Source organism: Dendropsophus ebraccatus, chromosome 14, assembly GCF_027789765.1.
Source record: "Dendropsophus ebraccatus isolate aDenEbr1 chromosome 14, aDenEbr1.pat, whole genome shotgun sequence".
In the NCBI taxonomy this organism is placed as follows: Eukaryota; Metazoa; Chordata; class Amphibia; order Anura; family Hylidae; genus Dendropsophus; species Dendropsophus ebraccatus.
This window is the reverse complement of record NC_091467.1, coordinates 65,384,805-65,402,387: the sequence shown is the minus strand read 5'-3', so window position 1 is coordinate 65,402,387 and position 17,583 is coordinate 65,384,805. Positions and strand designations below refer to the sequence as shown.

Here is a 17,583-nt window from a genome sequence, read left to right as displayed (position 1 = left end):
TGAGTTTCTCACTGTAGGGGATACATTCTAGCATTTTCACTACTGAACATGCTAGAATGTATCCTCTCCTTTGAGGCTCTCACTGTAGGGGAAACATTCTAGCATGTTCAGTACTAAAATGGCTAGAATGTATCCTCTCCTTTGAGGCTCTCACTGTAGGGGATACATTCTAGCATCTTCAGTACTGAAATGGCTAGAATGTATCCTCTTCTCTGAGTATATCCTCTCCTCTGAGTTTCTCACTGTAGGGGATACATTCTAGCATTTTCACTACTGAACATGCTAGAATGTATCCTCTCCTTTGAGGCTCTCACTGTAGGGGAAACATTCTAGCATGTTCAGTACTAAAATGGCTAGAATGTATCCTCTCCTCTGAGTATATCCTCTCCTTTGAGGTTCTCACTGTAGGGGAAACATTCTAGCATCTTCAGTACTGAAATGGCTAGAATGTATCCTCTTCTCTGAGTGTCTCACTATAGGGGATTCATTATAGTGCCTAGAATGTATCCTCTCCTCTGAGAGGGTATATATTTTAGACATTTCAATACTAAACATGATAGAATGTATCCCCTGCAGAAACTCAAAGGAGAGGATATATTCAGAGGAGAGGATACATTCTAGCCATTTCAGTACTGAAGATGCTAGAATGTATCCCCTACAGTGAGACACTCAGAGGAGAGGATACACTCAGAGGAGAGGATACATTCTAGCCATTTCAGTACTGAAGATGCTAGAATGTATCCCCTACAGTGAGAGCCTCAAAGGAGAGGATACATTCTAGCATTTTCACTACTGAAGATGCTAGAATGTATCCTCTACAGTGAGAAACTCAAAGGAGAGGATACATTCTAGCATTTTCACTACTGAAGATGCTAGAATGTATCCCCTACAGTGAGAAACTCAAAGGAGAGGATACATTCTAGGCTCTACCCTCAGAAAGGCCGGGAAAAATTAAGCTCCTCCCACACAAGTCACATGACCTTGTGACATCACAAGGTCCTTATGGCTCATGGACTTTAGCCGCTACCCATGCACCCACAAACTTCTCCCTGCAGAGCATCACATAACAGTGCACCTACAAACCTCTCCCTGCAGAACATTGCACCCACACACACTGACCCTGCAGAGCATCACATAACAGTGCACCCACACACCCCTCAAAACAGTGGTTTACCTCCTGCTGATCATATACACTGCACTCACTATACTGCTGCCTCATGAAAAGCGGGAAACCAGCACGAGGCTGAAGTTGGTTTCTTATTCGGCAGTTTCTTATTCTGAGGATTTTTCTTTTTCCTGTTTTAGCTATTATTCTTACAGAAAATGTATAATATTCATACCCTACCGTAAGTGAGGGGCCCTGAGAGGACTGGTGATAAAAATGGCCAAAAGGACACCAAGGTTGGCATAAAAATGGGCATCAAAGTAAAAACACAAAATTATGATTTAAAAATAAAATTGACTTTGGGCCACTGATCTCACACTGATAACACACAGAGAGGGATGACCCGCATCACATCCAAGAGAGTCCAGCCTGGCCCAAAGTGGTTCTGGGTATAAAAACTGGCATCAAAGTGGGCACATAGCCATTTTTCATGATTTGAATAAGTAAGCTATTTTCAAAGGGTTAAATGAGTTTGGGCCACTGATCTCACACTGATATTACAGAGAGAGGGATGCCCTGCATCACATCCAAGAGAGTCCAGCCTGGCCCAAGGTGGTTCTGGGTATAAAAACTGGCATCAAAGTGGGCACATAGGCATTTTTTCCTAATTTGAATAAGTAACAGCTGTTTTCAAAAGGTTAAATGAGTTTGTGCCACTGATCTCACACTGATAATACACAGAGAGGGATGCCCCGCATCATACCCAAGAGACTCCAGCCTGGCCCAAAGTGGTTCTGGGTATAAAAACTGGCATCAAAGTGGGCAGATTGGCATTTTTTCATGATTTGAATAAGTAACAGCTATTTTCAAAGGGTTAAATGAGTTTGGGCCACTGATCTCACACTACGTACACACAGATAGGGATGCCCCGCATTACTTCCAAGAGAGTCCAGCCTGGCCCAAGGTGGTTCTGGGTATAAAAACTGGCATCAAAGTGGGCACATAGGCATTTTTTCCTAATTTGAATAAGTAACAGCTGTTTTCAAAAGGTTAAATGAGTTTGTGCCACTGATCTCACACTGATAATACACAGAGAGGGATGCCCCGCATCATACCCAAGAGAGTCCAGCCTGGCCCAAAGTGGTTCTGGGTATAAAAACTGGCATCAAAGTGGGCACAGAGCCATTTTTCATGATTTGAATAAGTAACAGCTATTTTCAAAGGGTTAAATGAGTTTGGGCCACTGATCTCACACTGATAATACACAGAGAGGGATCCCCCGTATCACATCCAAGAGAGTCCAGCCTGGCCCAAAGTTGTTCTGGGTATAAAAAGTGGCATCAAAGTGGGCACATAGGCATTTTTTTCCTAATTTGAATAAGTAACAGGTGTTTTCAAAGGGTTAAATGAGTTTGGGCCACTGATCTCACACTGATATTACACAGAGAGGGATGCCCCGCATCATACCCAAGAGAGTCCAGCCTGGCCCAAAGTGGTTCTGGGTATAAAAACTGGCATCAAAGTGGGCAGATTGGCATTTTTTCCTAATTTGAATAAGTAACAGGTGTTTTCAAAGGGTTAAATAATAATAATAAATTTATTTGTATAGCGCCAACAGATTCCGCAGCGCTTTTTTTCTATGCATACAGTACAGAGGTACATAATACGCAGTTAAATTGGAATAAATAAGAACATAGTAAAGAAAAATAACAAAAATACAAAATACAGAGTATAGACGAGACCTGCTCGTTGGAGCTTACAGACTATAATTTTCATAGACACCAGGCATAAGTGCTTTATTTGTCCATGGTCCAGCCATTGTACATAATTAGAATTACAGGATGAGCCAGTAACAACGCCAACGTCTGATGCAGGTAAACATATAAAGTGCAGGAACCGTCAGAGATAGAGCAAGGGAAACAACAGAAGGGGGAAACAGTTTAGGGAACGTTATAAGCGAGCCTGAAGAGATGAGTCTTCAGGGCATGCTTGAAACTGTGGGTATTGGGTATGAGTCTTATGTGTTTGGGTAGGGTTTGGTGCAGCACGAGAGAAGTCTTGGAGGCGGGAATGAGAGGTTCTGATTATGGAAGATGTTAAGGTTAGATCATTTGCAGAGCGCAGAGCACGGGAAGGATGATAGGTGGAGATGAGGGAGGAGATGTATGGAGGGGCAGAGTTGTGGAGAGCTTTATGGGTGAAGGTGAGGAGCTTGAAGTGGATTCTGGATTTGATGGGTAACCAGTGCAGTGACTGGCACAGAGGAGAGACATCGGTATAGCGACTGGAGAGGAAGATGAGTCTGGCTGCTGCGTTCAGGATAGACTGGAAAGGGGAGAGCTTAGACAGAGGAAGACCGATTAGTAGGGAGTTACAGTAGTCAAGACGGGAATGGATCAAGGCGACAGTCAGAGTCTGAGCGGTGTCAGTGGTGAGGAATGGGCGGATTCTGGAGATGTTTTTGAGATGGAGATGACAGGAGCGTGTAAGAGCTTGGATATAGGGAGTGAAGGATAGATCAGAGTCCAGCAAAACCCCCAGACATCGAGCCTGATGCACAGGAGTGATGCTAGTACCACAGACTAAGAGTGAGATGTCGGGTTTAGGTTTGTTAGAGGGAGGAAATACAAGAAGTTCAGTTTTAGAGAGATTAAGTTTGAGAAACAGAGAGGTCATAGTGTTAGAGAGAGCGGATAGACAGTCACTGGTATTTTGCAGGAAGGCAGGGGAGACGTCACGGGAAGAAGTGTATAACTGGGTGTCATCAGCATAAAGATGGTATTGGAAACCAAACCTGCTAATGGTCTGTCCGATGGGGGCTGTAGAGAGGGAGAAGAGGAGGGGACCCAGGACTGACCCCTGGGGAACCCCAACATTAAGAGGTAGGGGACTGGAAGTAGAGCCAGAGAAGGATACACTGAAGGAGCGGTCAGAGAGGTAGGAAGAGAACCAGGAGAGAACAGAGTCCTTAAGACCAAGAGAGCTGAGCATGGAGAGGAGAAGCTGGTGGTCCACAGTGTCAAACGCTGCTGAGAGATCCAGGAGAATCAGCAAGGAGAAGTTTCCTTGTGACCTGGCCTTCAGGAGGTCGTTTGACACCTTGGTGAGAGCAGTTTCAGTGGAGTGAAGGGGTCGGAAACCAGACTGTAGAGGGTCAAGAAGAGAGTTATCAGAGAGATAGCGGGTTAGGCGAGAATAGACAAGACGTTCCAGGAGTTTAGAGATGAAGGGGAGATTGGAGACAGGTCGATAGTTGGCTGCACAGGATGGATCTAAAGAAGGTTTTTTCAGCAGTGGGGTTATAATAGAGTGTTTGAATGAGGAGGGAAAGATACCAGAGGAGAGGGAGAGGTTAAATATTTTAGTAAGGTGAGCAGTGACAGCAGGAGAGAGGGACTGGAGGAGGTGTGAGGGAATAGGGTCACTAGGGCAGGTAGTAGGACGAGACGAGGAGAGGAGCTTGGAGACTTCTTCCTCTGTCACTGGGTCAAAGGCTGAGAGCGAAGGGGGAGAGGGAAGGGTATCTATGGGAGAAGTAATAGGAGCTATGGGACTTTAGGGCTGGGAGGTGATGTCGGCACGGAGAGTGTCAATTTTGGTTTTAAAGAAGGAGGCCAGGTCTTCAGCGCAGAGGTCAGTAATGGGTGTCTGAACTTTGGGCTTAAGAAGAGAGTTGAAGGTGTTGAAGAGGTGTTTTGGATTGTTGGAGAGGGAAGAGATGAGAGAGGTGAAGTAAGCCTGTTTGGCAAGGTGAAGGGCAGAGTAATAAGATTTGAGGGTGAATTTGTAATGAATGAAATCTGCGGAGGTTCTCGATTTCCTCCACAGACGTTCAGCAGTCCTAGAGCACCGCCGAAGAAAGCGAGTTTTTGTGGTGTGCCAGGGCTGCCGGCATCTGTGGCGGGGTGTGCGTAGAGTAGGGGGAGCTACAGAGTCTAGGGTAGTTTTCAGGGTGTCGTGGTAGTGTTGTGTGGCTGTGTTTGGGCAGGTGAGGGATGAGATTGGGGGCAGTGAGGATTGAAGGGAGTCTATGAGTTGAGGAGTGTTAATACCACGTAGATTTCTGTATATGTATGGGGTAGGAGTGTCAGGAGGGGGGCAGATGTTAGTAATGGAGAAAGAGAGAAGGTTGTGGTCTGATAGCTCAGATGGATTGTTAGAAAAGTTAGAAACAGAACAGTGGCGGAAGAAGATCAGATCCAGGGAATTCCCACCATTGTGTGTGGGAGAGTTGGGCCACTGATCCCACACTACGTACACACAGATAGGGATGCCCCGCATTACATCCAAGAGAGTCCAGCCTGGCCCAAGGTGGTTCTGGGTATAAAAACTGGCATCAAAGTGGGCACATAGGCATTTTTCATGATTTGAATAAGTAACAGCTATTTTCAAAGGGTTAAATGAGTTTGGGCCACTGATCTCGCACTGATAATATACAGAGAGGGATGCCCCGCATTACATCCAAGAGAGTCCAGCCTGGCCCAAGGTGGTTCTGGGTATAAAAACTGGCATCAAAGTGGGCACATAGGCATTTTTCATGATTTGAATAAGTAACAGCTATTTTCAAAGGGTTAAATGAGTTTGGGCCACTGATCTCACACTGATAATATACAGAGAGGGATGCCCCGCATCACATCCAAGAGAGTCCATCCTGGCCCAAAGTGGTTCTGGGTATAAAAACTGGCATCAAAGTGGGCACATAGGCATTTTTTCCTAATTTGAATAAGTAACAGTTGTTTATAAAGGGTTAAATGAGTTTGGGCCACTGATCTCACACTGATAATACACAGAGAGGGATGCCCCGCATCATACCCAAGAGACTCCAGCCTGGCCCAAAGTGGTTCTGGGTATAAAAACTGGCATCAAAGTGGGCACATAGGCATTTTTCATGATTTGAATAAGTAACAGGTGTTTTCAAAGGGTTAAATGAGTTTGGGCCACTGATCTCACACTGATAATATACAGAGAGGGATCCCCCGCATTAAATCCAAGAGAGTACAGCCTGGCCCAAAGTGGTTCTGGGTATAAAAACTGGCATCAAAGTGGGCACATAGCCATTTTTCATGATTTGAATAAGTAACAGCTATTTTCAGAGGGTTAAATGAGTTTGGGCCACTGATCTCACACTGATATTACAGAGAGAGGGATGCCCGGCATCACATCCAAGAGAGTCCAGCCTGGCCCAAAGTGGTTCTGGGTATAAAAAGTGGCATCAAAGTGGGCACATAGGCATTTTTTTCCTAATTTGAATAAGTAACAGGTGTTTTCAAAGGGTTAAATGAGTTTGGGCCACGGATCTCACACTGATGATACACAGAGAGGGATCCCCCGTATCACATCCAAGAGAGTCCAGCCTGGCCCAAAGTGGTTCTGGGTATAAAAAGTGGCATCAAAGTGGGCACATAGGCATTTTTTTCCTAATTTGAATAAGTAACAGCTGTTTTCAAAGGGTTAAATGAGTTTGGGCCACGGATCTCACACTGATGATACACAGAGAGGGATGCCCTGTGGGTCCTTACCAGACTTTGGAGCAAATGCCAAACTTTACTGAAACGGTAATGAGGATTAAGGTAAAACACACACCTTTATCCATGGTGTTTTTGGTGCAATAAGGAGCTATCAGCAGTTTAGATTAATCTAACTGGCTGACAGTTCCCCTTTAATAATGGTCATTATTTGCCCTTATTTTTACTTTGTCTAAACATAGCCTAAGGTTACAAACCCACTTGGCGGGTCTGCAGCGAGTCTCCATGCTGCGTTTTTGCAGCGAGACTCGCTGCAGATCCCGGCCCTATACTTTTAATGGCAGACAAACACGCAGCAGGGATGTACATCCCTGCTGCGAGTTTGTCTGCAGCCCACCCCATTAACCCCCTGGCCGCCGGAGCTGATACTTCACCTGATCCCGGCTCCGGCGGTTCCCGACGTCTTCAGCAAGCCGGAGCGGGGACCAGGTGAAGTATATGCTCCAGCCAGCCGCCCGCAGCCCCGGCCGCCCGATCGCCCCCCCCCGCAGCCCCGGTCGCCCGATCGCCCCCCCCCCCGCAGCCCCGGCCGCCCGATCGCCCCCCCGCAGCACCGATCGCACGCCCCCCCGATCGAGCGGCTGGGGCTGCAGGGGGGCGTGTAAGCGATCGGTGCTGCGGGGGGGGCGTGCGATCGGTGCTGCGGGGGGGCGATCGGGCGGCCGGGGCTGCGGGGGGGCGATCGGGCGGCCGGGGCTGCGGTGGGGGGGGGGGGGCGATCGGGCGGCCGGGGCTGCGGGGGGGCGATCGGGCGGCCGGGGCTGCGGGCGGCTGGCTGGAGCATATACTTCACCTGGTCCCCGCTCCGGCTTGCTGAAGACATCGGGAACCGCCGGAGCTGGGATCAGGTGAAGTATCAGCTCCGGCGGCCGGGGGGTTAGTGGGGCGGGCTGCAGACAAACTCGCAGCAGGGATGTACATCCCTGCTGCGTGTTTGTCTGCCATTAAAAGTATAGGGCCGGGATCTGCAGCGAGTCTCGCTGCAAAAATGCAGCATGGAGACTCGCTGCAGACCCACCAAGTGTGTTTGTAACCTTAAGGGGTATTTCTGGAAAAATTGAAAAAAAGAACCAAAATTAACCCTTAACTAAAGAACTTATATATTCCTTGTTGGCTTTACTCGGAGATTGCTGGTCCAGTCACATGATGCAACCTTTCTTACAGTGATGTCCTACTTCCTTTCATCTTCTTGGGTATGGTGACGTCAGCACTTGGGGGCAAAGCCATCTCTCGTACCCAGAACGGCCTTCCTACACGTGCGCAGTGCGATCATTAGTATTGCAGCATGCATCTGCTAATCCCACTGGGTACAGGGACATCAATGCTCCCGTAATCAGGTTCTGCTGGCTACAAGGGCGGTCTTACTGGCTACAAAGGGGTCCTATATGGCTATTAGGGGACCCTGACATTGCAGGCAACACATAGGACAAACATATTTCAATGGCCCTGTTCACACATCTGTACAAGTGTTCAGGTCCACGGCCCGCGCTACAAAAAAAATAAAGGATAGATTATAGTGCGGACTTGCATTTGCGGCACGAATCATTGTCTTCTACATAGTACCTGTCAGCAGAAAACATTGCTGCAGGTATTGTTATTATAGAAATGTATTCAGGGTTAGCCGAGAAATGTTTAATAAGACGAGATGGGACAGCTAATTCTGGGATCCTGTTATGCTGACAAATGCCTCCTGAGTACTTTAGCCCTGTTTGCTTAAAGGGGTAGTGCGGCGCTAAACATTTATTCACAAAATACCACACATTACAAAGTTATACAACTTTGTAATGTGTGTTATGTAAGTGAATGGCTCCCTTCCCCATGTTCCACCCCACCCACGCCACCCCCGGAAGTGTGGTGCATTATAGCCAATCACGGCTGAGCAGCTGATGACGTGGCAGAGGGGGGGTGGCATGAGGGACAGCTGGAGCTGTCGGACTCCCGATGATGACGTCATTGTCAGAAGATGGCGGACGGGGGTCGACACGAATGTGGTGATTATAATGCACCACACGTCCGGGTCGGGGGGGTTGGGGGACACAGGGAAGGGGGCCATGGGGGGGGGGGGGGCTACACAGGGAAGGGGGCCATTTACTTACATAACGCACATTGCAAAGTTGTATAATTTTGTAATGTGTGTTATTTTGTGAATAAATGTTTAGCGCTGCACGTCCCTTTTAAAAGGAACCTGTCACAATGAACATGCTGCCTAATCTGTCAGCATAATGTTATAGAGCAGGAGGAGTTGAGCAGATTGATATATATCTTTATTGGAAAACATTCAGTATAAGTTGTAATTTATTGATTGAAATCTCTGTTTCTGGCTAAAGAGTCCAGTCTATTGAGTGAAACCGCCCAGTGGACTCCTTATTACAGAATGAGCAGGGATTTTAATTATCGATTATACTACATTTTTTTACCTCAAAATTTATATATATATATATCAATTTGCTGAGTTCTTCCTGCAATATAACATGATTGTCATTGTCTTGAGGACAGGTTCCCTTTAATATTAAAAATGATTATATCCTGGTGCTGGAAAAGGCATAGAGATAGAAAATCATGATTAATAGATTTTTTTTAGATATGGCATTATTTACACACATCTTTCTGCTGACAGATCCACTTTATGCCCCTCCTGCAAAACATTGATTTTGTTAGAGCAACACCAAGACACTTTAAGTAGATTGTATTGCATAGCAGCCATTTTTATTAACAAAACAAAACAAAAACAAGTGATATGAAAAAAAATCTGTACCTCATCCAAGTGAGGTTTTAATGAATTTAACCAATTTTTTTTTTCTTAAAATATGATAAATTATATAGCCATAAATTACGAATAATACACTGTAGCCCACATACCATCAACTTCAAGGATCCCCTACCAGCATGACTACCCTGACAAAGTAACTCCCAGCATTCCTCAGCCAACCTACCAATTACAAAAAAAAAAAAGTGGTTTCCAGTGTCTTAATCACGTTCTGCGTGATCAGATTGGTTATAATCCTAAAAATTGGTAATGGTGAGTGGAAAAGTCTGACAGTCTGCCTTTTCCCCCTTCCTTTCAAGACTTAATTTCACATGGCATACACAACAGGTTACGTCTTTTAATGACTTTAATAGGTCTTTACTCAATCCCAGTATCATTGCAATCATTGCAGCCTCCCATAGGCCCCTGGCCTTACATCTGATCCTATGTTTTTTTAAAGTGGTAAGTCAGCAGAATCTTGTGTACAAATATCTAGTTTTATATATAGTACAGTGACATGTGACAATTAGTGCAGCTGCCCTTGACGTTCTGTGTGGCCTCATTAATGAATGCTTATCTATTTATTCTTTTTCGCTGTGATTTGTGTGAAGATTCCATCATCCACATAAAAAAACTTTCATTTGAAATGAGTCTATACTTAGTCACTAAATACAATATCAGATTGGCGTAGAAAAACAGTATGTCCTGTTTTAACTCCAGATTTTAGAACAGTTTGTAATAGTTCTGGAGTTGCATTTTTTATGCCTTCACCTGAACACATAAATTCAGCCAGTCCATCGTAAAATTCAAATTAGGAAAAAATGCCAATCTGCCCACTTTGATGCCAGTTTTTATACCCAGAACCACTTTGGGCCAGGCTGGACTCTCTTGGGTATGATGCGGGGCATCCCTCTCTGTGTATTATCAGTGTGAGATCCGTGGCCCAAACTCATTTAACCCTTTGAAAACACCTGTTACTTATTCAAATTAGGAAAAAATGCCAATCTGCCCACTTTGATGCCAGTTTTTAACCCAGAACCACTTTGGGCCAGGCTGGACTCTCTTGGATGTGATGCGGGGCATCCCTCTCTGTGTATTATCAGTGTGAGATCCGTGGCCCAAACTCATTTAACCCTTTGAAAACACCTGTTACTTATTCAAATTAGGAAAAAAATGCCTATGTGCCCACTTTGATGCCAGTTTTTATACCCAGAACCACCTTGGGCTAGGCTGGACTCTCTTGGATGTAATGCGGGGCATCCCTATCTGTGCTTTTGTAGTGTGAGATCAGTGGCCCAAACTCATTTAACCCTTTGAAAATAGCTGTTACTTATTCAAATTAGGAAAAAATGCCTATGTGCCCACTTTGATGCCAGTTTTTATACCCAGAACCACTTTGGGCCAGGCTGGACTCTCTTGGATGTGATGCGGGGCATCCCTACCTGTGTGGTCGTAGTGTAAGATCAGTGGCCCGAACTCGTTTAACCCTTTGAAAACACCTGTTACTTATTCAAAATAGGAAAAAATGGCCGTCTGCCCACTTTGATGCCAGTTTTTATACCCAGAACCACTTTGGGCCAGGCTGGACTCTCTTGGATATGATACGGGGCATCCCTCTCTGTGTATTATCAGTGTGAGATCAGTGGCCCGAACTCATTTAACCCTTTGAAAACACCTGTTACTTATTCAAAATAGGAAAAAATGCCTATGTGCCCACTTTGATGCCAGTTTTTATACCCAGAACCACTTTGGGCCAGGCTGGACTTTGTTGGATGTGATGCAGGGCATCCCTCTCTGTGTATTATCAGTGTGAGATCAGTGGCCCGAAGTCAATTTTATTTTTAAATCATAATTTTGTGTTTTCACTTTGATGCCCATTTTTATGCCAACCGTGGGCTCCTTTTGGCCATTTTTATCACCAATCCCCTCAGGGCACCTCAGTTACAGCAGGTTATGAATATTATCAATTTTCTGTAAGAATAATGGCTAAAACAGGAAAAAGAAAAATCCTCTGAATAAGAAACTGCTGAATAAGAAACCAACTTCAGCCTCGTTCCAAATAAACCAATAGGAACAGCAGCGTAGAACTTAGAGAACAGAGTGAGATAGAATGAACTGTTGCCTTGCTGGTTTAACTGGATATGACAGAACAAAACAGAAGCAACTAAATAGGCCACAAGGACCAAACGGCATGTTGTCAGCAGAGGAGAGGTACGCAACAGTCCCGATTGCTAGAACAGCAATACTTCCATGTTTAACGCACAGTGGGGGAGATTTATCAAACATGGTGTAAAGGGAGACTGGCTCAGTTGCCCCTAGCAACCAATCAGATTCCACCTTTCATTTTCCAAAGAGTCTGTGAGGAATGCAAGGTGAAATCTGATTGGTTGCTAGGGGCAACTGAGCCAGTTTCACTTCACACTATGTTTGATAAATCTCCCCCAGTGTATTAAAGGGGTTGCAAATACAGTTAGGGTCCTATTGACTGCACAATATTAAGACGGTACCGACATTGAGCGGGGGAGGCTGCGGGAAGCAGCAGGAGGGGTCTGCTATTAGATCCTATTACACGGAACAACAGCCAGCAGACCATCAATATTGTGATTATACAATGGTTTGTAATAAATTAGAATATCAACAAAAAGTTATTTTTTTTTCAGTAATTCAATTCAAAAAGTGACCATATATTCTATAGAGTCATTACATACAGAGTGAACTTTTTCAAGCGTTTATTTCTGTTAAAGTTGATGATTATGGATTACAGCCAAGAAAAACCCAAAAGTCAGTGTTTCATAAAATTAGAATAATGAACCCAAAACACCTGCAGTGGCTTCCTAAGTGTTATAAAAGGTCCCTTAGTCTGGTTCAGTATGCAACACAATCATGAGGAAGACTGCTGACAGATGTCCAGAAGGCAGTCATTCACACACTCCACAGGGAGGGTAAGCCACAAAAGTTCATTGCTAAAGAAGCTGGCTGTTCTCAGAGTGCTGTATCAAAGCATATTAATGGAAAGTTGAGTGGAAGGAAAAAGTATGGTAGAAAAAGGTGCACAAGCAACCGGGAGAACCACAGTCTTAACAGGATTGTAAAGAAAATGCCATTCAAAAATTTGGGAAAGATTCACAAAGAGTGGACTGCTGATGGAGTCAGTGCTTCAAAAGCCACAAGCACATCCAGACGTCTGAAGGACATGGGCTACAAGTGTTGCATCCCATGTCACTCCTGACCAAGAAACAACACCAGAAGCGTCTTATCTGGGCCAAGGAAAAGAAGAACTGGACTGTTGATCAGTGGTCCAAGGTGCTGATTTCAGACGAAAGTAAATTTTGCATTTCATTTGGAAATCTCGGTCCCAGAGTCTGGAGGAAGAATGGAGAGGGACAATCCAAGCTGCCTGAGGTCTAGTATGAAGTTTCCACAATCAGTGATAGTTTGGGGAGCCATGTTATCTGCTGGTGGAGGTTCACTGTGTTTCATCAACACCAAAGTCACCGCTGCCGTCTACCAGGACATTTTAGAGCACTTCATGCTCCCCTGTGCTGAAAAGATTTTTGGAGATGGAATTTTCATCTTCCAGCAGGACTTGGCACCTGTCCACACTGCCAAAGGTACCAATAGGTTTACTAACCACAGCATCACTGTGCTTGATTGGCCAGCAAACTTGCCAGACCTTAACCCCATAGAGAATTTATGGGGTATTGTCAAGAGGAATATGAAAGACACCAGAGCCAACAATGCAGACGAGCTGAAGGCCGCTATCAAAGCAACCTGGGCCTCAATAACCCCTCTGTAGTGCCATCAGCTGAACGCCTCCATACCACATTGCCGCATTGATGCGTCATTCATGCAAAAGGCGCCCCATCCAAGTATTGAGGGCATTTACTGTACAGACTTTTTTAAAAGTTGGTTTTATATAATATTCTAATTTCAGAAACACTGACTTTTGGGTTTTTCTTGGCTGTAATCCATAATCATTAACTTTAACAGGAATAAACACTTGAAAAAGTTCACTCTGTATGTAATGACTCTATAAAATATATGAGGTGAATTACTGGAAAAAAAAACTTTTTGTTGATATTCTAATTTATTGCAAACCACTGTAGGTCATGTTTTAAATCAACAATCAGCCAACTTTGTGCATGTCGTTGCCTTTTATCTTGACCTCTTAGACCAAACGATTGTTGTCCAGTAGGGCCGGTAATCTACCAAGTATGGCAGATAATCGTTGTGGTGTAATAGGACCCTTTCAAAGGCGCACAAAGATATGTTCTGCTTCTTAGTTGTTCTGATCAGTCCTTCTCCTCTTCTAGTTTCATTCAGATACAAAAATAGTTTCTCCTCTTGGTGTATTAGAGTTGGTGTGAGGTTATCCAGCTGTGTGGCTCAGTTTGTTAGCCAAGCTAGCCACCTCTAATGCATAGAAAGAGTAGGAGGCTAGCTTATCTACTGAACTGAGCCGTCCAGCTTGTGCCGCTCCCCAGCAATAGCCTCTCCGGGGCAGTGCTAGTATTAATGGCGGGACATTGGGGTAGTTGATATTCTGACCCGCGATTGATGGAATATACGACATGTTGTGACATAAACTACCTTGAGAATACAACAGCTACACTTTATTGGTATCTCTAGTTATGGGATTATAACATTGTGTCATCTTCTTTCCATTCTTCTTACCATACAAGATTTTCTCTTCATTTTTTTTCTATGTGATGACCTGATTATTGAATGACCAATCAAGGATGAATCGGGACTGGGACAAGATGGCGGAGGGTGTAATTAATCTCACCATAGAGATACTGTTCCAGCTTACTGGAGAGGTGAGGGGGATTCTGGGAGGGATGTCACATGACACCATTCTTGTCTATGTAATAATATGACTGGAGAGGTGAGGGGGATTCTGGGAATGTAGTGAGATGTATTACTGTATCTCCATAACCAGGATTACACAGTGGTAAAGAAGACCTCTAGTGGGCGCTGTCGGGGCCCTGTGTATGAAGGATGGGGAAGAACCACCTCACCCCCACGCCACCCCCCGATACATGAGGAAATCAATGAGCAGAAGTTCTTAGAACTCACCAACAAGATGGTGGAGCTGCTGACTGGAGAGGTAAGGAAGCTGCTGGGAATGCTGGGACATTATACAGTAACGCTATGAAGGGATGGGGGGGTGACTGTATCACTGTGTGTGTCAGGTTCCTATAAGGTGCCACGACATGGCGCTCTATTTCACCATGGAGGAGTGGGAGTATGTGGAAGGACACAAGGATCAGTACAAGGAGGCCATGATGGAGGATCAGCCGCCCCTCCCATCACCAGGTAATAGACATGACTACATACACCCCGCCGTTATTTCTCCCTATATACAGAATGGAGTCAGTCTCTCTATGTGTTCCCTACAGTCACATTAAGTAAGAGAACAACACCAGAGAGATGTCCCCGTCCTCTTCTTCCTCAGGATTGTCCAGAAGAAAATCACAATGTCCCCCAGGATGATCAGGTAGCTGGAGATGAGGCTCCATGATGTCTTCCCTGTGATGTGTAGAGGGGCTGTGAGGGGCTTGTGTCCGGTCTTGTCTTCTGTTATGGCTACAGAATAAGGAACCTTTTGGTTATCTAGAACATTCCATGTGAATTCTGTGTTGACTCTTACACTTTATGTATCCCAGGTTTTGAATTGGGGTGATGATCTTGCCCATCTTAACGCTACAGCCATAGTAATAAAAGAAGAGCCATATTCGAGTGATGAGGAGCCGTATACGGTGGAAGTTCCTATAGATGACAGCTACCCGGGTGAGTAGTGACCAATGAATATGGAGAACTTCTGCGATCCTGAGGTGAGGGATCTGGGAGTGATGTCACAAGATGTCTTACTTACCTATGCGGCAGCGCGCGTCTTTCCTCAGCTGTCAATCAAATCTAACTCACTTCAGGTGCCCGGGAAATAGAGCACATTGTCGTGCTCTCTCCCCGGCTGTATCTCGAGAGTTGGGTGAGACCCACTGTGACTGGTAATCCCTAACTGGAAATCCCTGGTGACTATTGTGTGTTCCTTTTGGCAGATGACTATACCAGAACCTCAGAAGGACATCTGATATCTTCAGATTTTCAAGCAGATAATTCTGACCTCCCAGAAGATACATATAAAGTTATTGTCGATATACCCACAGTTGTTCACAACAAAGATCTATCATCTCATCTATTTAAACAAGTTACATCTTTTCAGGAATCACAAACTGCCAATCAGAGTACAAAGAAGCCGTTTTCATGTTCAGTGTGCGGCAAATGTTATACCACCAGAAAAACGTGTCTTCTACATCAGAGAATTCACACAGGGGAGAAGCTTAATTCCTGTCCAGAATGTGGTAAAATTTTTAACCAGAAATCAGGTCTAGTTCGACACCAGAGAATTCACACAGGGGCGAAGCCATTTTCATGTTCAGAATGTGGGAAATGTTACAGCATGAAATCGAACCTTCTTAGACACGAGGGAAGTCACACAGAGCCGAAGCCTTTTTCATGTTCAGAATGCGGGAAAGTGTTTAGCGTTAAATCAACTCTTATAGACCATAAAAGAACTCACACGGGGGAGAAGCCGTTTTTATGTTCAGAATGTGGGAAAAGTTTTACTTGGAAATCGAATCTCGTTGACCATCAAAGAACTCATACAGGGTTGAAGCCGTATTCATGTAATGAATGTGGGACCTTTTTTAGCCACCAAAAGAATCTTCGTAAACATGAAAGATCTCATCAGCAAACTCGTCGTGTAAAATTGTGAACGTAGCGTCATTCAAGAAGAAAGGGAAGCAGTTGAGAACATATTTACCCATAAAAGTAGATAACATCTACATCACATATGTTTAGAATTTTATGGTATCTTTTATAAACAAATTATATACTTGGGTTTGGGTCTATTTTTTATCTTTTAGATATGAGTTATTGTGTGTGTGTGTGTGTGTATGTATGTATATATATATATATATATATATATATATATATATATAATTAGTGTATGTCATTCAAGAGATATAAAATTTTGTATAAAGTCATTGTGAACAATGAAGAACCAAATTCTAGATTACCACCAGGTCTGAATGCGGTTTCAAACCAATGTATTGGGGAAATTATGTTATAAGGAAACCTTGTGATAACAAACGGGTTCTATTCTAAAAGTCTACATGTCTCCTGACTCAGTTAGTTGTACGTTAGGTGCAAACGAAGGTTGTGGTTAAATGGTAATGTGGGAAGATCGGCCTGATTCCTGTGCACGTACGGAGGGAGGAGAAATCCGGAGGATCAAGACAAGATTTTTGATGTAGAAGGAGACTGATTGACACTAGACTTAAAGGGGTTCTCCAATTAAAATACGGACCGGGAGAAAAAGGAGCACCTTACACCTATAGCTGACACTAATGCCTCTCGGCTTCATTTAAAAACCAACGCCAGGATGTTGGTATATAATTTGATCAAACCATATTGCCCCATACTTCTCTCCATGTTGCATTCTCCAATTAAAACTTACTTGTCCCCTATCCACAGGATGAAGGATAAGTAAGAGCTGTGGGGGGTCTGACCTCCGTACCCCCAGTGATCTCCAAATCGGCCCCCGACTCTTTTGTTTTGAATACAGCCGTGGTCGGCACGTGATACTTGGCTTTATTCATTCTCTATAAAGCTGCCAGAGAGAGCTGAGTACATTTGCCTCTTTACGGCGGCTCCATAGAGAATAGATAGAGCCGAAGGTCTTGTGTCATAGCCGCGGCTGTATTCAAAACAAAGGAATCGGAGGCCGATCTGGAGATCTCCAGGGAATATGAAGGTTAGTCACCCTGAAATCTCTTACTTGTCCCCTATCCTGTGGATAGAAGGCAAGTTAGTTTTAATAGGAGAACCCCTTTAAGGGTGACTCGTTTTCTAGTACTCTCTAGGGCTGCATTCAACTTTGTCATTCAAGCGACGCATTACCAAGCGACTGCACTCGCGCATGCTGGAGTCTGGCTCATCTCTAATAAGCACCAGTGGGATGGGAAATTCACAGTGAAGAAGTGGCAAAGGGATATAAGAAGCCTTAGTGGAGGTCACTAGGGGGAATCCTGTGAAGGACAATTCGTAGAGGACTTTGGGTATCCTGAAGTAAGACTGATTAGGCCGAAGGAACTTGGTTCAGACATGGGTAGCTAAACAGTGGTTCTTCATTGTCATAAGTATTG

At 44.5% G+C, this 17,583-nt stretch overlaps 1 protein-coding gene across 7 annotated transcripts in view; it reads left to right on the top strand.

The window, feature by feature from the left end:
- The window catches only part of LOC138772473 (zinc finger protein 391-like), an 89,314-nt gene extending 72,996 nt beyond the window's left edge, over nt 1-16,318 (top strand). For 6 of the 7 annotated variants that reach the window (XM_069952890.1, XM_069952896.1, XM_069952889.1 and 3 more), the window contains 6 exons: nt 14,115-14,193; nt 14,316-14,483; nt 14,569-14,692; nt 14,776-14,873; nt 15,043-15,166; nt 15,436-16,318. In XM_069952890.1, the coding sequence (XP_069808991.1) occupies nt 14,115-14,193; nt 14,316-14,483; nt 14,569-14,692; nt 14,776-14,873; nt 15,043-15,166; nt 15,436-16,151 (1,309 nt within the window). In that variant the 3' untranslated portion in view covers nt 16,152-16,318. Of the gene's footprint in view, nt 1-11,534; nt 11,588-14,114; nt 14,194-14,315; nt 14,484-14,568; nt 14,693-14,775; nt 14,874-15,042; nt 15,167-15,435 lie in introns of those variants that run through there. The other variant, XM_069952891.1, reaches the window with a different exon arrangement.
- Nucleotides 16,319-17,583: the final 1,265 nt, after the last annotated feature.